Source organism: Bufo gargarizans, chromosome 1 (genome assembly GCF_014858855.1).
Source record: "Bufo gargarizans isolate SCDJY-AF-19 chromosome 1, ASM1485885v1, whole genome shotgun sequence".
NCBI lineage: Eukaryota > Metazoa > Chordata > Amphibia > Anura > Bufonidae > Bufo > Bufo gargarizans.
Window position 1 is genome coordinate 365,035,402 of NC_058080.1, and position 21,844 is coordinate 365,057,245.

Consider the following 21,844-nt stretch of genomic DNA (forward strand, 5'->3'; position numbering starts at 1 on the left):
AACATGGAGCACTGCTGTGAGAGAAAATATATGACAGAAGTGAAGGCTACTATGTGTGTACAACATGGAGCACTGCTGGGAAGAGAGAAAATATATGACAGAAGTGAAGGCTACTATGTGTGTACATGGAGCACTGCTGTGAGAGAAAATATATGACAGAAGTGAAGGCTACTATGTGTGTACAACATGGAGCACTGCTGGGAAGGGAGAAAATATACCAAAATATGGAACGCTTCACGAATTTGCGTGTCATCCTTGCGCAGGGGCCATGCTAATCTTCTCTGTATCGTTCCAATTTTAGTATATGTGCTGCCGAAGCGAGCACAAACCTGGAGGTGGCGCTGTACCTATATATAGTCCCTCACAGTGTATAATTTTATATTAGGGCGAGTCAAAACTTTTTGTCCCTCCCTTTTACATTTTGGGTGCGCTCCCACAAAGTATACCAGGATGACTGTCTGTAGTTAAACGCCTCGTCTATCTTTACCACGAGTGTAACGAACCGCTTCGTCCCACAATGCGTGGCGGCTAACTCTATATATTAGCATAGCACCGCCCACTATCCCATACTGCTTAGCACATTCACTTTCACGGTCACCGTGCAATGGCTGAGTCCACAGGAAGCGGAAGAGAGACCGGAAGTTGGCGCTAATCAGAGACTGTGCGACCCTGTAAGCTCCAAGGGGTCCCCCCCAGTACAAACATAGGGGCAGCAACGGGGACCCCTCCCCGAACAAGACACAGGTAGGCGCGGGGATGCGCGGCCACCGGCCTGGTACAAAGACAGAGGCCGGCAGGGGCTAATGTGCTGTGAGCGCTGCACTGCGCATGACATGTAACCTAAGCACAATATAGGCTTACCTGTGTCCAGTACCTGCAATGTGTGTCCTTCTGCTGAAATGTGTGTTTTCTCTTCATCTTCTAAGGAGCCTTCAAGATGTCTGAGAATCAAGGGAATATTCCTGTTAATAACACCAATGGAAACCGGGTTCGGACCCCTAATCTTAACCAGAACCCCCTGATCAATGTGCGGGATCGCCTCTTCCACGCGCTCTTCTTTAAGATGGCAGTCACCTATGCCCGTCTCTTCCCACCCTCGTTCCGCAGAATTTTTGAGTTCTTTGTCCTTCTTAAGGTATGTATACTATGGCTGCTTGATGACGGTTGTGATATCCGAATGTTTTTGGACGTTTTCTGAAATCTACGTAAATGGCGAGATGTGATCAGTAGTGGACCTCATTGCTGGTCCTCTGGGAACCTGCAGCTGCGTGTACCTATAGCGTCCTTGTGCCACGTGTTGTCTGTACGGTGCTGTACGCAAGCATTGCTGTGGTCGATGTAAAGTCCTCGGCATTCGCCATGGGTGTCCCCAGGATCTGCTGTGCAGGCTGCATATGAAATGCGCAGGTGATGTCAGCTCTTCATTTCCATTGGTAAAAGCACTCGGGCGGTTTTCCATTCTTGCTTTACTGTTTTTTTTTTTTTTTTTTTACTCCCTGCTATAAATTTTTTATGTGTCCGTTCTCATAGCCATGTACGGGCCTTTTTTTTTCCTGACAAATTGTCCGTCCTAATGGCACCCATTTATATGGCAAACAATGTAACGGGAAGCTGGAAAAAAATCCAAATGGAGTGGAATTGGGAAAAAATATATAATTCCATTGCAGTTTTATAGGTTTGGATTTACAGCGTTCCCTATGTGGCAAAACCGACTTGTTCTCTTCATTCTCCGGGTCAGTACGATTATGGCAATACCACATTTATATTTATTTATTTATATATATATATATATATATATATATATATATATATATATATATATATATATTTATTAATTTTATTTTATTTTTTTTATACATTTTTATTTTATCAACTTTTCATTGCCACGTCCTGACCCCCATAACCTTATTATATTTATGTCCACAGAACTGTGTGTGGCAGGGCAGTCTGTTCTTATACCTTTTGGGGTGTGTATGACTTCTTGATAAGGCTACTTTCACACTAGCGTTTTTCTTGAATCCGGCAGGATTACCCAAGATGGATCCGTCATGAACTCCATTGAAAGTCAATGGGGGTTGGATCCATTTTCTATTGTGGCAGAGAATCCCAGGACAGAAAGCAAACCGCATCCTGCTGCGGTTTGCTCTCCGATATGAGAACGGAATGCATTTTGGAGCATACCGTTCTGTTCAGTTATGTTTTGTCCCCAATGACAATGAATGGGTACAAATCGGAAGAGTTTTTTTTTTTTTTATATGCTATTGAGACCCTATGACGGATCTCAATACCAGAAAATATTAACGCTAGTGTGAAAGTAGCCTAATTATGTTACCATGATACCGTGGTAACATAATAGCCATTTTTTCCTCCCTTTATAAACTGTTAACCGGCCACTTACCTTAGATTTTTATTTTATCCTGTTATGGTGTTCACCGTACCAGAAAAATGTGTTTATATATTAATAGTAAGGTGTTTTGGGACATGCAATTCCCTTTTTTTTTTATATTATGCTGAAAGGGGGATATATATATATATATATATATATATATATATATATATATATATATATATATATATTTAAACTTTTTTTTTTTTTTTTTTTTTTTTTTAATTCCCCTATGTGCTATGACTAAAAGACGCCGCCTATCCACAGGATGGGGGATAACTGTCTGCTCCTCTGTCCTAATGGAGCTGTAGGTGGACATGTGTCCTGTCACTCCATGGACTGCCAGAAATAGCAGAGTCCTCTCCAGCAGTCACACAGAAAATGAATGGAGTGGCAGCACACCTGCATGACCTGCCGATCCATCGTGGCTAAAGGATGGGACCCCTGTTTTCAGGCCTGACAGCTGGGACCCCCTCTGATCATTTAGGTGTCCCCTATCCTGTGGACAGGGGATGAGGTTTAATCATGATAACCCCTTTAAGGTATGGAATAATATAAATCAACTTTATTGGCTGAAACCAGAAGACCCCTGCCTTCTTTGGAGCTATTGGGGCACATGGATGTCATAAACAATGGTCCACTAACCAGTGCCCCCTTATTAGTGGAAAGATCCTAGACAAGATGTCCTCCAAGACACCAGATCCCCCTCTGTTCCTAGTGCAGACAATGGGAGTAGTGTCTGCTTCCTCGGACACTGGAGAGGAGCTCCATGGAGATCTGCATGCGTCACCTGCCAGTTGTTGCCTGCATTGCTAAGTAATCGCTGAATCCATCTTCATTAGGGAGACGCAAGGATTCCCCGGTGGATGATTACTGGGTGAAATTCTGGCTTTCGCTGTAGTATCTCTTTATGGTATCCCGGACAACCCCTTCACTGTGCAGTTGGATTAGGATCTACCCTTTAAATCTTTGATGTTTATTCTGCTGCTGTTATTGAGTAAAGTTTTATTTCTTACCTTGCTCAATATTTTCATGAATATATTGCTAAATGTGCGATGTTTAAAGTTTATCAGATAAACACATTTATGTGTAAGGATATGTCTACACATATATTCAGTGCTGACAGGTTTGCAGCTCGGACTATTAGTCAGTAGTGTAGTGGTCATCTGCTTGAATGCACTCTTAAAGGGTCCACCAGCACCACCAGAAATCGTGCCACTACCTATAGACAGGCAGGAAATATCCATGCCGTAACTCTTTTCCCATTGACATGCATTAATGCCGGATCTGGCCCTGAGTGTTCGGGCAAAACTGATCCTGCATTGCGGTTTGCGCATGCTCAGACCGAAAAAAATAAATTCCTGATCCGTTTTTCCGGATGACACCAGAGAGACGGATTCGGCATTTCAGTGCATTTGTCATACATACGGATCCTGATCCGTCTGACAAATGCCATCAGTTTGCGTCCGTATTGCCAGCACGATATTCAAATTTTTCCAGTTTCTCCTGTAAATCCCATTGAACACTTGTGGAGAAATCTTATAAGTTGCTGTTGTGAGAAGGCACCCCTCAAACATGAGACCTGGAGCAGTTTGTATAAGAGTGGTCCAAAATTCCAGTTGAGAGGTGTAAGAAGCTTTGTTGGTTATAGGAAGCAAATGGTTTCAGTTATTTCTTCCAAAGGGTGTGCAAGCAAATATTACGTTGAGGATGCAAGTAAATTTTTCTGGCTCATTTTTGGAATTTTGCATGAAATATTATTTTAATTTTTCTTCTTTTTTTTGTGTTCCAATACACATAGGAAATAGACGCATGTATAACAAAACAAGTGCAATTGCAATAATTATCTGGGAGAAATACTTCATTTTCTGGAGAAATTTCTGTGGTGCCAACACTTTCGGCCATGACACTATAATAATAAAATGACATGGAGAAATATAAAAGTAATCCTAAAAAGGAGGATAAATAATTAATTATTCATGCCAATAGAACTGATAGCACCCAGTTTTATAATGGTGTGATGATTTAACCCAGGTATGCCGAACCTGACACTCACTCTTCAGCTGTTGCAAAACTACAACTCCCAGCATGCCCGGACAGCCTACAGCTATTAGGGCATGATGGGAGTTGAGCATCCCTGATCTAAGCCATTAATTTGTGCAAAGATACGCTGTAAAGCAGCTAACTTCACAGCAGATAAATCTGATTTAGGCCTCGTTCACATTTCCTTTTGTGGATCTGACAGGCTTCACTGCTGGATCCCCACAGGGGGGTTGATCTTCTCTATATAGAACATATTACACATACACCACGGAATCAGAACGGCAAGTAATAGATTCTCTCGCCACCCTTCACATTACCTAGCCTCGATATCTTACAAAAAGAACAGTGCGCACATCTATGGTTATCTTTTGGGGCTGAATTATGTAACAAATTTGGACGATCCTGCTAAAAGCTAGTCCTCGCTAGGTTCCTACTTCTCCTTAATATGATCTGTGGCTGAACTGTCTTTTCTTTTACCCTAAGTTCACACCTGAGCGTTTTACAGCGCGTTCAAACGCGCTGTAAAACGCTCAACACATGAAAACCAATGCTTCACTATGGGAATGGTTCTCACCTGGGCGTTTTACAGCGCGTACGATCGCGCTGTAAAACGCCCGACGCATAATCAAGTACTTGAGCTTCTTTGGGGCGTTTTGATGCGCGTTTGTGGCCATAGGACACTGCAGTCAATGACTTAGAGCTATATCTGTCTCTAATTCTTCTCTATAGAATTCCTGGTTAGATTAATTATGGGACAAAAACAAAGGGAGAATTGACCTGCTTCTTTCGATTACCTGTCTCTCCTGTTCAGCCGCTCTAGAAAACGCCCTATTAATCAGGGATTCATCATGACCTCTTTTGCATCAACAATCTATTAATTCTACACAAACATAAGAACTGACTGTATGGTATAGCATATTTACATTGGGATGGGGGGGGGGGGGATGAAAACTCTCACTATGCAGTAATGCATTAGCTAAAGGTTTTCTGTAGCCTCTGGTCATAGCCACATCTGGACCCCACTTCTATATGGACATCCAAAAAATCCATGTTCGTTTCATCATAATTGGCTGTAAACTGCACGTTCAGATGATTATCACTCATGTATTCTACAAAATCCTTAAACTGAACTACTGATCCCGAGCAACAGCAGATCATCTGGATCTTCCGCAATGTTTCATAAACCGAATGTAAGGATTAAAGGGTTGTCCAAGATGGGAGGGAATAGGAGCCACCGCACAATGGTCCACTGTGACAAATGACGGATTGTGGGGTTCACAGGGTCCACCATGATCCTGAGAACAAAGGTGTCCCGAGACTCCACTCTAAACAGTGGTTTTGTGTATTGGTCCACCCCACTTAAAGGGGGTTTCCAGTATTTTAATATTGCTGACCTATCCTCAGGATAGGTCAGTAGTATCAGATCGGCGGTTGTCCGACACCTGTCACCCCCGCCAATCAGCTTGTTAAATAGAAGGCGCGCGCCGAGCCAGTGTAGCCTTCCCTTCATTGTTTACCTGCTCGCCGTTGACATTGCAGCGGTGTCACTGTATGCGCCTTCTCTTCAACCAGCTGATTGGCGGGGGTCTGACAACTGGCACCCCGACTAATCAGATATTAACACCCTAGCTTGAGGATAGGTCAGCGATATTAAAATCCCAGAACACGTCTAAGGGGTTCTCGCAGCCTTTTAGGAGATGAGTGCTATGGAATTACACAGCTCTATCCATTGTATAGTGAACTGCAGCCCATCTCTAACTGAATAAATGGGAGCAGTGGTGCAGTTACCAACTTCGACTGCCATGTAATGGACGGAATTGTGTAGGGGCTCATGCACACAACTGTATGGCCATGGTGCTTGTATTGCGGACCACAAACGGCGGGTCCACAATACACGGGCACCGCGATCTGCAAGAGACGACTGAGGATAGGACCATCTATCTTTTGCAGAATGGGGGCACTATGAAGCGCTTCAGTGGGATTTCTGATCTGTTCCTTCTCACTGCAGAAAATGCAGACATGTCCTTTCTTTTGATGTATTTTACGGATCGCGGGCCCATTCAAGTTGGTGGGTCCGCATTCACACCCGGAGTGCTCACGGCTTTGTGGGCACGAGCCCTAATTCTGCTGCTGGAACTACCGTCCAACAGCTGATCAGTGAGGGATCGGGGTGTCAAAACCTGTCAATCCTGAGGATGGGCCATCGGTATTAAAATTCTGGAACGGCTCTTTAACACATTTGTCATAGCTGCAGCTTGTAGGAGGGTCAGTTCTATCTGTGGCCCTTGACCCTATTTTTTTGGATGGCGCAGCAATGGGACAGGCATATTGGCTCAATTTGCAGCTTGACTTTACTCCTGCACGAGGCACAGTGCTTAGTGATTACAGACAGATACAAAGCTTTATGGTCACAGATGTTGTTATACGCTTGGCAGTTACCATAGGCAAGAGAACAATCTCTGTGGGGAAACGGCTTAGGACCCTCACTGAGGCCAGCATCGTATCGTTTCTGACCCGCTGATTTCAGCTACCCGTCACTTCTGGACTGGCATTCAGTACTTTTAGAGTTCTGACATGCCGAACCACAACATCTACAATCTCCGCAAATGTGATAAGACTATCTGCTCCCACCTCCAGACTATAACTGTCAGGAACAAACAATCCTCTCTACTGATGATCTGTCTGCGCTAGGGGTGCACCGAAATTCCGGCGGCCGAAAATGGGCCTAATCCATTTCGGCCGATATTGGTACATATCGGCAGAAAATATGGTTGGTTATATACAGGGCTTTTTTTCTGGCGGAACGCACCGGAACGGCGTTCCGCCACCTTTTGACATCGCAGCCTGCCATGCTCCAGCATCGCAGGCTGCGATGTATCAGCGGGGAGGGACTGGGAGGAGGAGCTGGGGGCCGGTGCGTTCACTGTGCTCTGGCCCCCAGCTCCAGTAGTTATAAAATGTGTACAATTAATAAGGATTCTATTTATGAGGCCCCCTCTGCAGTAGAACATTCAATATAGCCACATCCTACTCGCAGGGCTGTTATCTTAATGCTGGCCGGCCGGGCAGAGGAGCGGCAGCGTCACGACTGACGTCATGTGCCCGGCCTACTTTCTGAATGAAGGAGGCGGCGCAGGCATGTGACGTCAGTCGTGACGCTGCCGCTCGTCTGCCCGGCCGGCCAGCATTAAGATAACAGCCCTGTGAGTAGGATGTGGCTATATTGAATGTTCTACTGCAGAGGGGGCCTCATGAATAGAATCCTTATTAATTGTACACATTTTATAACTAGTCTGTACTGGAGCGGCAATGGGGGGAGGGGGGGGGGGTCTGTGGATGGCACTGTTATGGGGGGGGGGTCTGTGGATGGCACTGTTATGGGGGGGGGGTCTGTGGATGGCACTGTTATGGGGGGGGGGGGGTCTGTGGATGGCACTGTTATGGGGTGGGTGGGGGGGTCTGTGGATGGCACTGTTATAAATATCATTAAAAAAAAAAGTATTTTTAAAAGTATTTGGGCAAAAAGGCAGTTTCGGTTTTCGGTCAAGGGCATCCTGAAGTTTCGGTTTCGGACCAGAATTTTCATTTCGGTGCACCCCTAGTCTGCGCTGTCCGGAGCCTGTGTATGTGTGTTCCCTAACGTCACCACTGCTTCCAACACCCCCTAACAACCTGGATGGTGGGCAGCTCATCAAAATGAGTTCAATACAGCGCCCCCTCTCAGTCTGTCAACTGGACAAAATGTCTGAGTGCATAATGGAGGCATGTGTAGCAGTCGGTGATCTCTGAGCAAGAGGTACACCACCCAAAAGTAACCTCTGAGACTACCTTCACACGACAGTGAAAAACTGTGGTAGTCTATGGGGTTATTAACACAACTTACATATTTTTTTATTTTATTTTTTTATGGCAAGTGAATAACTGACCTAAAAACAGAACACTTTCTATTCTGTATGTTTTCATGGACCGACAGCAATTAAGAGACTGTTTAATGTCCCTTTTTCACAAAGGCATCAGTGAAAAAGTCAGTTAAAAACGGACTGTTTTTCCCTTTTTAAGGCATCTTGCTCACGACCGTGCCTTTTTTTTATTTTTTTGTGGTTCACTGATACCGGCAGTGTGCATCCTGAATTTTTCCTTCCACTGGTCCTGCCCTATGTTACAAATGAACGGGCAGGCATAGGACATGTTGTTGTGTGTTTGTTTGTGTGCAGGACTGCAGAACGGACATGCGTTGTGCTCAGAGGTCGCACTACATTTTTTCCAGAAGAGTAAAAATACTCCTCTGACCATTTTTGAGGAGTATTTTTAGCCGAGGGGGAGTACGAAAATTGTAGTTATTCATATATACAATACATAGGCGTATATAACATTAAGATGTTGTTATTCATGCAGGGAAACCATTACCAGTCTTCTCTATAATGTCTTCCATGCAGAATTAGCAAATTTTGACCATTTAAAATTTCTCCCTACTGAATCCTTAACTTTCTTTAAGCACCAAATCTGTCACGTAAGGATCGGAGCAGTAGACTGTGCAAAACTCAATGCAATAAGAATTGAACAGGGACGTCTGGTGGTTGTGGCAGGGAGCACTGGTGGCAGGGAGCAGTGGTGGTCTGGTGGCACTGGGTGGGGTCTGGGACTAATGTACAGGAGGCAGTTATAGGACAGTCTAAGGGTACTTTCACACTTGCGGCAGGACGGATCCGACAGGCTGCAAGTGTGAAAGTAGCCTTATACACAATATATCGGACTGTTGCACAGTATAATGTACCCTATAGTCTTTTCTGTGATCTCTGGAAAGTGTGCTCTATATGGGAAAATAGACCTCTGGTCCAGAGAACTTACATAGAGAAACTAATAGCCAAGAGGCTAAAGAAAACTCTGCTTCTGACCCTTCTGTTAAATCATAGCTTTCATTTGATTGCGCTGATACCTAAACACCAAAAGGAAAAAAATAATTTAAAAAAACCTGTTGTTTCTCTAGATGGACTTTTTTTTGATAGTATGGTTAATAGTCTCAAGGGTCTATAAAAGCAGGTACCGTACTTCTATAAACCTTTTGAGACTCTATTAACACTGTTATCAGCATAAGGTCATCTAGAGAAACAGCAGGTTTCCTTTTTGGTGTTTGCTCTGATACCTAATCAAATGAAAGTTCTGATTTAACATAAGAAGCAGGGTTTTGGCTATTGGTTTTCCATTAATAAACCTGCGCATGGAGCTCCCAGCAGCAGATAGAAGCCTGCAGGCACTGCTGGCGTGACATCACCTGGGCACAAGCCTGACACTTCTCATTGTCTTTGCTCTGCAGAGGCTCCATTCCCGCCATGCTTTCAGCAGCCGGCAATGGCGTGGAATGGCTGCTGCTGTGTGTTCAGCGTGCGGGAGAAGGGGGGTGTGAGAAGATCAGCCAATGGCACAGCAGCCTGTTGATACTGACAAATCAGCAGCCTCCTCTAATAACAAAGCTCTGTACTGTGAGGAGCTTTGTGATTGGATGGCTGTGCTGCATGTGCCGTTCACAACGCTTAGTGCGCTCATGAATGGCAGTGAAATCATTGTGCGCATTCATACGCATTAGACGTTTTTTAGAGTAAAACTGCCTGTACAGGCGTCTGACATCTTCTTCACATCTTTTGAAGCCCAATTGAAATAAATTCGGACCAAACATACGGCTGTGCGCACGAGGCCTAATAAACTTTTTTCCACTATCGTATGAATGTAGCCTTATGTCCTCTTATAGCAGGACCCAGTGTCTAGTCGGACCACACCTGTAGTCCTTTACATATCTGCCTGAGACACTGAATCAATACCACATTTCTATCTGGGTGCGTTATGTTCATGTTGAGTCAGCAATATACGATTGAACTCCAGATTACACTTTGAGTGAAAGATAACGGAGAGAAACATAATCAGTAGAGTCTAGACCTACGAAGGACAAATTCATGTTGTGTCAAAAAGCAATACATATCTAAAAGACGACAAAGCAAAAAAAAACAGGGTGGGGAAGGAATCAACATCTTAGGCCTAGTTCACACAACTAGAAGTGGGTCAAAAACACGGAACATGAGCTGATCTTTCCCTTATTCCTTATGTCTGTGGAGGCTCCAATCCTGGTTTTTGTTCACAATAACCGATGGAAATAACTGACCAAATAACTGAAGTGTGAACTAGGGTCAAGATATGCAGACGGTTCTTCAAGATACCCTGTGGTACAGTCACAGCTTTGCTTCCATTTGCAGTGGATTTGTGTAGGAAGTGCTTCACTCTTTTCCTTGCATAAGGAGGGCTCTATCCAGTCCATTCTGAAGACAAAAGGTAGTTTCTCTAAAATAAGACCTAATCCAACAGAAGAAGAGATCCAGGTACAGGGCTCCAGATGGCGACCAAAATGGTCACCAATGCGACTTAGAATTGCAAAAAGAATTGTAGTCTTGTCACCATTTGCGCCTAGACCCTCCGCTGCTCTGCCTCTTTCACATAGGAGTTAAAGGGGTTCTGCACTTTCAATTAACTGATGATCTATCCTCTGGATAGATCATCAGCTTCTGATCGGCGGGGGTCCGACACCCGGGACCCCCGCCGATCAGCTGTTTGAGAAGGCAGCGGTGCTCCAGCAGCGCCGCGACCTTCTCACTGTTTACCGCCGGGCCTCCCGCCCACTGACGTCACGACTTGTATCAACTAGAGTGGGCGCGGCTAAGCTCTGTTCACTTGAATGGAGCTTAGCCGCGCCCACTCTAGTTGATACAAGTCGTGACGTCAGTGGGCGGGAGGCCCGGCGGTAAACAGTGAGAAGGCCGCGGCGCTGCTGGAGCACCGCTGCCTTCTCAAACAGCTGATCGGCGGGGGTCCCGGGTGTCGGACCCCCGCCGATCAGAAGCTGATTATCTATCCAGAGGATAGATCATCGGTTAATTGAAAGTGCAGAACCCCTTTAAACTGACATGGCACGCACTGCTGTCAGCGGGTGCCATGTTCTCTTCAGCAGCATAGGGGAGAAGAAGGCAGTCCCAACCCCCTGTACAGCCGCTGCCACCATTGGACTGATGGAGGGGAGTGGCTGTCACCACAAACGCAGGTTACGGGTGCCGGCATTATCCCATACCCAGCCTCTGACTGCGCACTGCGATCCGCTGCTATTTACCAGTCAGGTGCGGCACCTGAGGGGTTAAGTGCGGCGCATCGCAGCGCGCAGTCATAGAGGCAGAGTATGGGATATGGCCGCCACCAGCAGCCTGCGTTTTTATTCAGCAATCCAAGGAATAGCTGGCACCTGGACCCAAGGCGCACCCGCACGGGGAGGACACGAGACCACAACATTAGTGAAAGAAAGCCCAGCGGGTGCTTGTAAGCGAACTTCAAGGTTTTATTATTTCATATTATATCCAATAAATACATGGATGCCTAAATACAAGCCTGGGGCTCCGATCGGTTACCATGGCAGCCAGGACGCCACTGAAGCCCTGGCTGCCATAGTCAGCCCCCTACTGCTGTGTGCACTATGCACAGGGCAGCAGGGAGAGTGTGAAGTCCTATTCACCCTGATAGCGATCTATCAGGGTGAATAGGACAAGGGATGAATAAATCCCAGGTTCGGGGCGATTTAAACTAAGGGGGGAAATAGTTATAATTTTTTTTAATTTATTTTTTTAAAACAAGCACCAAAATAAAGTTTAAATCGCCCCATTTCCCAATTTTCCATATAAAATATAAATAAATATTACATATCGCCACACCCAAAAGTGAGAACTATTAAAATATTTAAAAATATCTCCTATGCGGTGAACGCCGTAACAGAAAGGAAAAAAAAAAAACGTGCAATTTGTCACCTTGTCCCAACAAAGAATAGGATCGGACTGTTCTATTATGGTCCAGACGTTCCATAAAATATGGAATGCACGCAGCTTTTTTGGTGTTTGATTTTTTTTCATGTGGTATTGAATATCGCAATACTTTTTTTTTTTTAGGAGTAGGTGGGAGAGAGGGAGTTTGTATGAGTGTACAGGACCATAAGCGGTGACAGAGGCCAGCATGAGGAGAGTGACATTTTGGGAAACATCTCAAAGGCTTGTTCAACTAGCTCCAGCCTTATATCCCTTTTGAAAGAAATAAAAAAAGTAGGATCAATTTTGCATCATCTTGTTAAATGTGCAGTTACCAGGAACCCCTGTAGCTAGCTCTAACCCTGGGTTCAGACCTGAGCGTTCCGAAAGGAGCGCTCTGTATGCACGATTGTACCGGCGTTTACGATTGCGCATACAGAGAAAGGCGAACACACATTGTCGCGCGTTCCCGAATATCTATGTACGGGAACGCGTGACAAAACGCCCCAAAAAAGCTCAAGAACTTGTTTGAGCGTCGGGCGTTTTACAGCGCGATTGTACACGCTGTAAAACGCCCAGGTGAGAACGATTCCCATAGGGAAGCATTTGTTTCTCCTTGTTGAGCGTTTTACAGCGCGTAGGAACGCGCTGTAAAACGCTCAGGTGTGAACTTGGGGTAAAGCTGCAATGCAATGATAAAGCACGATGGCTCAGTGGTTAGCACTGGTGACTTGCAGTGCTATGGTCGTGGGTTTAAATCTGACCAAGGACAACATCTGCATGGAGTTTGTATGTTCTCCCCGTGTTTGCGTGGGCTTCCTCCGGGTATTCCGGTTTCCTCCCACACTCCAAAGACAGACTGATAGGGACCTTACATTGTAAGCCCCATTGGGTACAGTGTGACGCTAATGTCTGTAAAGCGCTGCGGAATAGGTCAGCGCTATGTAAGTGCATAAAATAAATAAATCTGCCCCTCTGGATTTAAAAATGGGAGAGTCTGAGATGGTGTGGGCAGCTACTGATATGGTTCTGGGCACAAACGGCAGTCTAAAAAGTGGCTGTCACAACCAGTGACAGTCCATGATGAAAACGTATCTACATTCATTATACTATACTAATATGTGTTCTTTTGTGTGCATGTCTTAAGGCGGTCATATACACAAGATTTGTTTGTGCAGGTCATGGACAGATCCAGCTTGTTTTGGTAGCATCAGGTATCCACATGACCAACACAGACATCAGATATCTACTTTTCCTTCCTGCTGCATACAGTTCTGGCTTTGGCCTAAAAACTGCATCAGAATGTGTTGGTATGTGAAACAAGGCTTAACCCCTCAACACAAAATCACATACATGTACGTCACGGGCATGCTTGGCGAGGGCTCACAGATTGTGCCCGCTTCATACATGGCAGGTGCCAGCTGTATACACAGACAACCGCTGGCAGTAATAAAGTGTGTCCTGGTCATCCATCCTATTATCGAAGCCCCCATGGCAAAATGGTCTCTGATTTCTATGACTGCCTCTGATCTTATGAGGGCTCTTGGGCCTGCCATAACAGACAGATTTATTATCTCAGACATTGGTAGCATATCACACCACCTTTAGGACTTCCAGAACAGGCTCCGGCTATTTTTGAAAATCCCGTAGAAAAGAATGGAGGTCGCACCATGCAATTGCAGCCACCATTCCATTCACCTCAATGGAGCAGTCAGTAGTAGCTGAACCAGAGCTTGCCTATTTTTTTGGAACTCCCATAGAACGGAATGGAGGGTGGCCAGGCTACTTTCACATTAGCGTTTTCAATAGCGGAAGAAAACGTTTCAGTTTTGTCTCCATTGTCAATGTGGACAGAACGGAATGAAAACGGAATGCATTAAAATTAATTCCGTTCCGTTTGTTTGCACTCCCATCGCGGATAGAATAATGCTGCAAGCAGCGTTTTTTCTGTCCGTGATGTGCGGAGCAAGACAGATCAGTCCTGGCACACATTGTACTGTATTTTTAGCCCTATAAGACGCAAAGTGAGGGGATAACGATAGTGCGCCTTATAGGGTGAATACAGGGGGAAGGAGAAAAAAAAATGGCAATCGGTTTGCATGTGGCCGGTACATTGCAGGCTGTACTGCATAAGGACAGCAGCCTGCGATGACCGGACATCTATCCTGGCGTGTACGGTACCTGCTGAGGAAGAGCCCGGCGCTTCTATGTGGTATGGATAAGGGGACAGCCTGGCCTGCAGAGCTCCTACCCATCTGCAGCATTGACTTCGGCCACACAGTAAAGGAGGAGTGAGGGAGGCCCTCTCTATGATGCAGTTGGCACTGTCCCACTGAAAACAACGGGCTCTGAAGCTCGCGCCACTGCCATCAATGAATGAGCCTATAATAGGAGGAGGAGGAGGGACTGTATTATGCATGCGGCTGTATTATTGTAACGGAAGCGTTTTTGCAGATCCATGATGGAAAATATAATAAATAAAAGAAAGTGATCAAAAAGTCATATGTTCCCCAGAATGGCGCCAATAAAAACTACAGTCCATCCTGCAAAAAATGAGCCCTCGCACAGCTGAATGCCTGACTAACAAGAGATACACATTAGTGGGCGGAATCGTGACGCGTACAGGGAGGTTTTAAAAGCCTGGTCCCGCCCCCCTCACAGTTCACTGCCCAAACCCCTGAAGATGCCAAGTGATATGTTACATTTTAGCCAGCCTGTGAGCGCTAGGAAGGCATTCACAATCCGTGGGTAGCGTACTGTGCCACAGTGTGCACCAAACAGAGCAGGGTAGATTCTGCGTGGAAACAGAGGAGTGAGCCAGGCAGCCTAACGTGAAGGTCTGTCCTCCAGTAGCCTCACAGCTATACTCATACTAGTACTAGCCATAGTGCAGACATGGCTGATGGTTTACGGTATGTCAGTTCTAGTTAGTAATTTTAATGATAAATAAATGCAAATTTTTAGATACCTTTAACACGTGTCAACCCAGAGACAATTACTGGTCCTAGTGACTAATTGTAAATAATTACTCGCACAGCTCTGTAGACACAAAAATAAAAGTTATGGGTGTCAAAACGTGGTAATGCACAGAAAAAAAACTAGTAAGTAGAAACTATAAACTTATTGTTATAACTGTACTGACCCATAGAATAAGGACAGTGGGGAGATTTGTCAAACTGTTTACCAAAAATGACATAATGGGGAGATTTATTAAACTGGTGTAAAGTAGAACTGGTCTAGTTGCCCGTAGCAACCAGATTCCTCCTTCCATTTTCCAAAGGAGCTTTCCAAAATGAAAGGTGGAATCTGATTGGTTGCTGTAGGCAACTAAGTCAGTTCTACTTTACACCAGTTTAATAAATCTCCCCATTATGTCATTTTTGGTAAACCGGGAATGCCGTAAAAACAAAACCACCTGGAAAGCCTTGGTGGAAATGCTTTTTCTTTTCCTAACTTCACCTCAATTTTTGTTGCCAGTGCAAGCTATGGTAAATCACATGGTGCCATTAGAGATACGTCCTGCCCTGCCAAAAATAAGCCTGCATATGGCTATGTGAATAGAACATGTAAAAGGTTATGGCTCTTGGAATGCAAAAAAGTATAGTTGAAAATTGTCACCACGCTAAAGGGGTTTTCCAGTTTGCATTGACAGCCTATAAAATAATCATTTATGAAGGCAGCTGTAATTTTGTAATGTATTTCTTGGTGGTAACATCTTATTTCCTGTGATGTCATGGCCATGTATAAGCAGCAAGAGGGGCAGTGATAGGGGAGTATCTATGTAACTAGCTGGTGGGAGGGGCTATAAACTAGCTGGTGGGAGGGGCTATAATCTAGCTGGGTGTGTCTTTGTAACTAGCTGGGTGGGAGGAGCTATAAACTAGCTGGTTGATAGGGGAGTGTCTATGTAACTAGCTGGGTGATAGGGGAGTGTATATGTAACTAGCTGGTGGGAGGGGCTATAATCTAGCTGGGTGTGTCTCTGTAGCTGGGTGAGAGGAGCTATAAACTAGCTGGGTGTTAGGGGCAGTGATAGGAGAGTGTCTATATGTAACTAGCTGGGTGGGAGGTGCTATAAACTAGCTGGGCGTTGTTAGGGGCAGTGATAGGGGAGTGTCTATATGTAACTAGTTGGGAGGTGCTATAAACTAGCTGGGCATTAGGGGCAGTGATAGGAGAGTGTCTATATGTAACTGGGTGGGAGGAGCTATAAACTAGCTGGGTGTTAGGGGCGGTGCTGGAGATGTGGCAGAGAAAGGAGAAGTGCATTATGGATTTGGTTGGATACAGCAACAGGACGTAATAAACAAGGGTGATTTATTATGTGCTGGAAATGGGTCAGGAGGGTCCAGAGTCCAGACTGAAAAAAATAATTGAGGAAGATGTACATGAGATAAGCAACTAAGTGAGCTCCCTGCACACGGGTGTGGGCTGTCTTGCAGAAATCCTGCCGAATTTCTGTGTGTTTCTGCACTAAAAACTGCATGTGTGTTTTTGTTTCTTGGTGCAGATTTGATGCAATTTTGCTGCAGATCTGATCCTTGCATTTAAAACTGCCCAACCAATTGACATGCTGTGGATTTCAATTTCCACATGGACCGAAAAAGCAAAGGGTACGTGAGACTTGTCTAATCTCATACACTTTGCTGGTACTGTGGTATGCTGCATTTATTACATGCGAATACGTGCAGAAAAACTGCGCGCAATCCTCACCACATGCAGGTAGCGTTCCGGTGGCTGCTGTAGTGAACCTTTTCTGATGACACTGTATAGCAATATGCTCCTCTCCGCCTGCTGTATAATACGCTGCATGTTCAGGTTCTTCTAGGCAGAGACATCCAGTATTATCTGTAACCTATTTACATGACCCCTGTGAAGTGGGCTTAGTAGGGAAAAGGTTGGGCTGTCGTATCGGGTAATATTTGTGTGTACCCACATGCAGTGCTTCTTGAAATGCTACTTTTTTACCCATTTATTTTCCTCTTCTCGTTTAGGCTCTTTTGGTGCTATTTATTCTTGCATACATCCACATTGCATTTTCCCGTTCTCCTATCAACTGCTTGGAGCATGTCCGTGATAAATGGCCCAGAGATGGCATCTTGCGGGTGGAGATCCAGCTGAACTCAAGCCGAGCTCCTATCTTTCTGCAGTTCTATGACAGCGACACTTTTCCTGGACTAGTGAAAGAACCCCTGGGGGAGGAAGATGGAGAAGATGAGGAGGAGGAGATGAGTGTGGATATGTACCACAATAGCTCCATCAAGGTATTAAATTGCAAACCTTTTTCGTATATACAGTAGATGGCGAACAATTTCTTCAGCAGGCAAAATGCCTTTACACTTGGCAGTTTTTTTTTATTTTTGTCAAAAATTCTGTAGCTCATAATTTGTTCCTTTCATTTGAATGGGGATGTTTTAGCGGGAAACACACGGATTTCTGCAAGCCACATTCCGATAACTAGAACTCACTTTCTGAAATCATATCTGCCGCGTGTGAAGGCACCCTGTGTGGGTATGTTCACCTGGCGGGTTTTGACACTGTCAAAATCCGCCACATACACAGTGGTACAAACCACCGCGTTTGTTCGCTTTGGATGTTGCGGATCCACTCGTGGTGTATCTCCACTGAATGGAGCTAAACCATGAGTGGACACCAGCCGCATACCACGCAGCAGTGTCGACTTTGAATCGCCAGTGTGAACCTCTGAAAACAGTGAAAGGTAGGCACTATGCAGTCGTAACAGGAATTCTGACACTGGTGATTCATGTAATCGCTTGGAAACTATAGCTGTGCATGCACAATTACTAGCGCTAGTGTGGATGTGATTGGCAGCTGTACTTGCGTAGTAACAGCCAGGATTGGCAAACACTTTGACTGTTTTAACCCTTTAAAGAAGGCAATTTTGTTCTGCTATGCTAGTCAACCATGATGATGCAATTCGGACAACTATTGGCCTAATTGAGCATATAACCTATGGTTCGTCAGTAAAAGTCCCTTAATGTGAATTAAAAAAAATACAAAAATGAAAATTATTTAAAAAAAATTGTTCGAGTGTTTTGTGGCAGATTCTATAAAAAATATTGGACAAAAAAGTTGTGCGTGCAGGACTATTTTGTCCAGTAAAAGGAAAGACTGCCTAAGGGCTCGTTCACATGAACGTTTTTGCGTTCCATATACGGAATCATTCATTTCAATGGTTCCGCAAAACTGAATGTACTCCGTATGCAATCAGTTTCCGTATTTTCGTTTTTCTGTTCCGTTGAAAGATAGAACATGTCCTATTATTGCCCGCAAATCACGTTCCGTGGCTCTATTCAAGTCAATGGGTCTGCAAAAAATAAAATAAAATACGGAACACGTACATTCCGTACTCCGCACGTCTTCTGTATCCGATCCGTTTTTGCAGAGCCATCTATTCCAAAACAGAATGGAAAAACTGAACGGAACCTAAAATACCCCAAAAAAATAAAAAATGATCCGGAAAAAACGGCCCGCAAAACACTGAAAAAGACATACGGTCATGTGAACGAGCCCTAATGGAAATCTGACAGATACCATTATAGGCAATGGCGTCTGCTGTTGTTAAACGGGTTATCAAATAATTGATATTAAATAGTAATATCCTCAGAATAGGTCATCAATATCAGATCAGCGGGAGTCCGACAACCAGGACCCCTGCCGATCAGCTGCTCCGAGAGGCTGGCGCTCTGTGAGAAAGAAGCCTTTGGTATCACTGTACCCATAATGACCTTTACAGTACATTTGTGCCATATGTAAAAGCTGAAAATCATGCCTAAAAAATTTACTACTTGCCCACAAAAAGCTCTGAAGCATTAAAGCAGTCCTCTGGTTCAAGAAAGAAAATTCACATTCAGCTGCAGATCCTCCTATTCCTCTTCCCAAGGTAATGTGAACTTGTTTCCTTGAATTAGAGGGATGCTTTAGAAGTAAAAGACAAAAGCAAAATACTCAGGGTCCTTTTGATCTCCTCACAGGACTGAAACTGGCTGCATACCCTTACAGCCAGCTCTACAGTTTTGTGAGGACCTGATGGGTTAATTGCGGCGGATCACGGCACGCTAAAATAGAGGCCAGGTATGGGATATGGCCGGCACATGCAGGCTATGTTTCTATTCAGGCATATTAACTATATTCATTGGTGGCGCAGTTGCCACAGTCCCTCCCCTCCTCCTCCTACTCTGTTCTCATTGGTGGCGCAGTGGCCACAGTCCCTCCCCTCCTCCTACTCTGTACTCATTGGTGGCGCAGTTGCCACAGTCCCTCCTTCTCCTACTCTGTTCTCATTGGTGGTCAGCGGCAGCCGCACACAGTGGGGAGGGAGGGACTCCCCCCTTCTCCACTGTGCTGACTCAGGAGAACATGGTGCGTGCAGAGAGCATGCCATGTCCTACTGCGATTTGGCGATATAAACTAAATCGCTATCGTTGGCCAAATTTATATAGTTTATATCGCATATCGTCTAGATCGCCCACCCTTAGTGTCCACAGAGGTCCTGTCCATAAGATGGCCACTGATTTGAGGGTCATGTGACCAGTGAAGTGCCTCCTACATGCAGTTACTATTAAAGACCCTATGGGCCCGGGAAGGAAAAATTAGACATTATTAGGTTCAATAGCCAAAGGCTAGGTTATTCCCGTTTATGGTCTTTATTTAAAACACAACTTTTATTACCTATATTAAAAGTGTAACAAGTAACTCTAAAGAAAAGACACTTTAAAAATAAAACCTGGCCAGTTACTGTGGCAGGGAATGCTTTGTTAGTCCCAGTAGTGGCGAAACATGACGGGGGAGCTGCGTGTTAGATTTGAATTTAATCTGGCTTAATACTGGTGCATGTAATAGTGGTGTGCACTGCAGGCACATGCACAAGGCAGGACAAGCAATGACAATATAATTATCCAGCTCAGTGGTGATAGGGCAAGTCAGGTACAGGCTATTATAGGCATTTGGGAATAACAGACTACCTGGGAAGGATAGTGTAGATCCTCTGGGCTGCCGCGGTGCTGGATGTATTTATACCACTTCAGCATCAGACAATCTGCATACTGACCTTGTGGCAAAACTAATCGCAATCATACGGGGATAACTGACTGCCATTTTATGGTAACCAAGAGGATATGCTAACAATCTCCATACTAGCTATACAATGACTCAGAACTAACAATAATTACAGATTGATAGAAGCATTCCCTGCCCCAGTAACTGGCCAGGTTTTATTTTTAAAGAGTCTTTTCTTTGGAGTTAAATAAACGTTATGTTTTAAATAAAGACCCTAAATGGGAATAACTTAGCCTTTGGCTAATGAGCCTAATAATCCTACATGCAGTGCGTCCTCCATTCTAAGACACTACACCTGCAGTAAACGTCCAACAACGAAGCCTCAGTGGCAGGTGCAGTGTAGTTGAATGGAGGAGACATCACATGGAGGCGATTTATCTGGTCACATGGCCCTCCATCAGCGGCCATCTTATGGACAGGACCTCTGTAGGGACAGCACAAAATACTTTGTAAACAAGGGGACATACCTTATAAAATACAGAAAATGGTGCAGAATTTCAGCAAAGGCTATAATAGTCAGTGCCATATACTCATCACAAACACATTGGTCCCGTGAAGGGATGAGTGAACTTCTGTTTTCAAGTTCGGCGTACAAGGTTCGGGTTATTTAAGAATTCAGTTATGGATTCCACTTCCACGGAGCGTAACTTATGTCTGTGGTAGCGGAATCTATAACGGAATTCTTAGATAACCCGAACCTTGTACGCCGAACTTGAAAACAGAAGTTCACTCACCCTAGTCCCATGTAGCTAGAAAATGGCCAATCCATTTAAGATCAACATTTGCTTGGTTCTTAGGGGGGTTAAAAGCAGTGTCCTTACATGTACTTCCTATCCCATTCACCCCTTTTACAGGCGGGAACTGGTCAGTTGTGAGAGAATCTGGACACTGAAATACTCAATAGTGTCGCTGTATAATGGTTTCTCTTCCCTTGTAGTTCGAGCTGGACATTGAGCCCAAGGTGTTTTTGAAGCCATCACTAGAGAGGGTGACGCAGGCCTCAGATAATCAGAGTCAGGGGCTGTCTTTCAGCGATGCTGCTAGTAAAGGTGAGTGATGGCCTGCTAGAATACAAAGTAGTTCTTAATGATTACTTCAGGTGTATAAGAAAAATTTAAAGGGGTTTTTTTTTTATTTTTTTTTACTTTGATGGCCTATCCTTAAAGGGGTTCTGCAATTTGTTTTAACTGATGATCTATCCAGAGGATAGATCATCAGTTTAAACAGAACCCCTTTAAGACAGGCCTTCAGTATTAGTTTGGTCCAGGCCTGACTTATACCATCACAGATTGTTTGTTTGAAGATGTGTCGATATGACTTATGAAATGCTTTTTTGAAAGATCAGTGACACTTTAAACCCTCAGTGCGACTTTCCTCTAGTTGTGACATTTGGGTTTTCTCATGGGTGGTTTTCAGCTGTTCTAGTTGCTCATAATCTGATGCCATGTGACAAATCTTAGGGAAAGGACAGCTGCAATTTTAAGGGAAGGTCGTTTGATTTCACAGT

The 21,844-nt window shown here is 44.6% G+C and overlaps 1 protein-coding gene and 1 non-coding gene across 3 annotated transcripts in view; one reads left to right on the forward strand and one right to left on the reverse strand.

The window, feature by feature from the left end:
- Positions 1 to 218: 218 nt before the first annotated feature.
- On the reverse strand, positions 219 to 325 carry LOC122925247. The gene has a single exon (XR_006387565.1). It is a non-coding gene; the product is annotated as a U6 spliceosomal RNA (small nuclear RNA).
- Positions 326 to 586: 261 nt separating this feature from the next.
- The window catches only part of TMEM259 (transmembrane protein 259), a 40,446-nt gene continuing 19,188 nt past the window's right edge, over positions 587 to 21,844 (forward strand). For both annotated transcript variants that reach the window (XM_044269526.1, XM_044269535.1), the window contains exons 1-4: positions 587 to 744; positions 927 to 1,135; positions 17,253 to 17,522; positions 21,275 to 21,386. In XM_044269526.1, the coding sequence (XP_044125461.1) occupies positions 938 to 1,135; positions 17,253 to 17,522; positions 21,275 to 21,386 (580 nt within the window). In that variant the 5' untranslated portion in view covers positions 587 to 744; positions 927 to 937. The remainder of the gene's footprint in view (positions 745 to 926; positions 1,136 to 17,252; positions 17,523 to 21,274; positions 21,387 to 21,844) is intronic.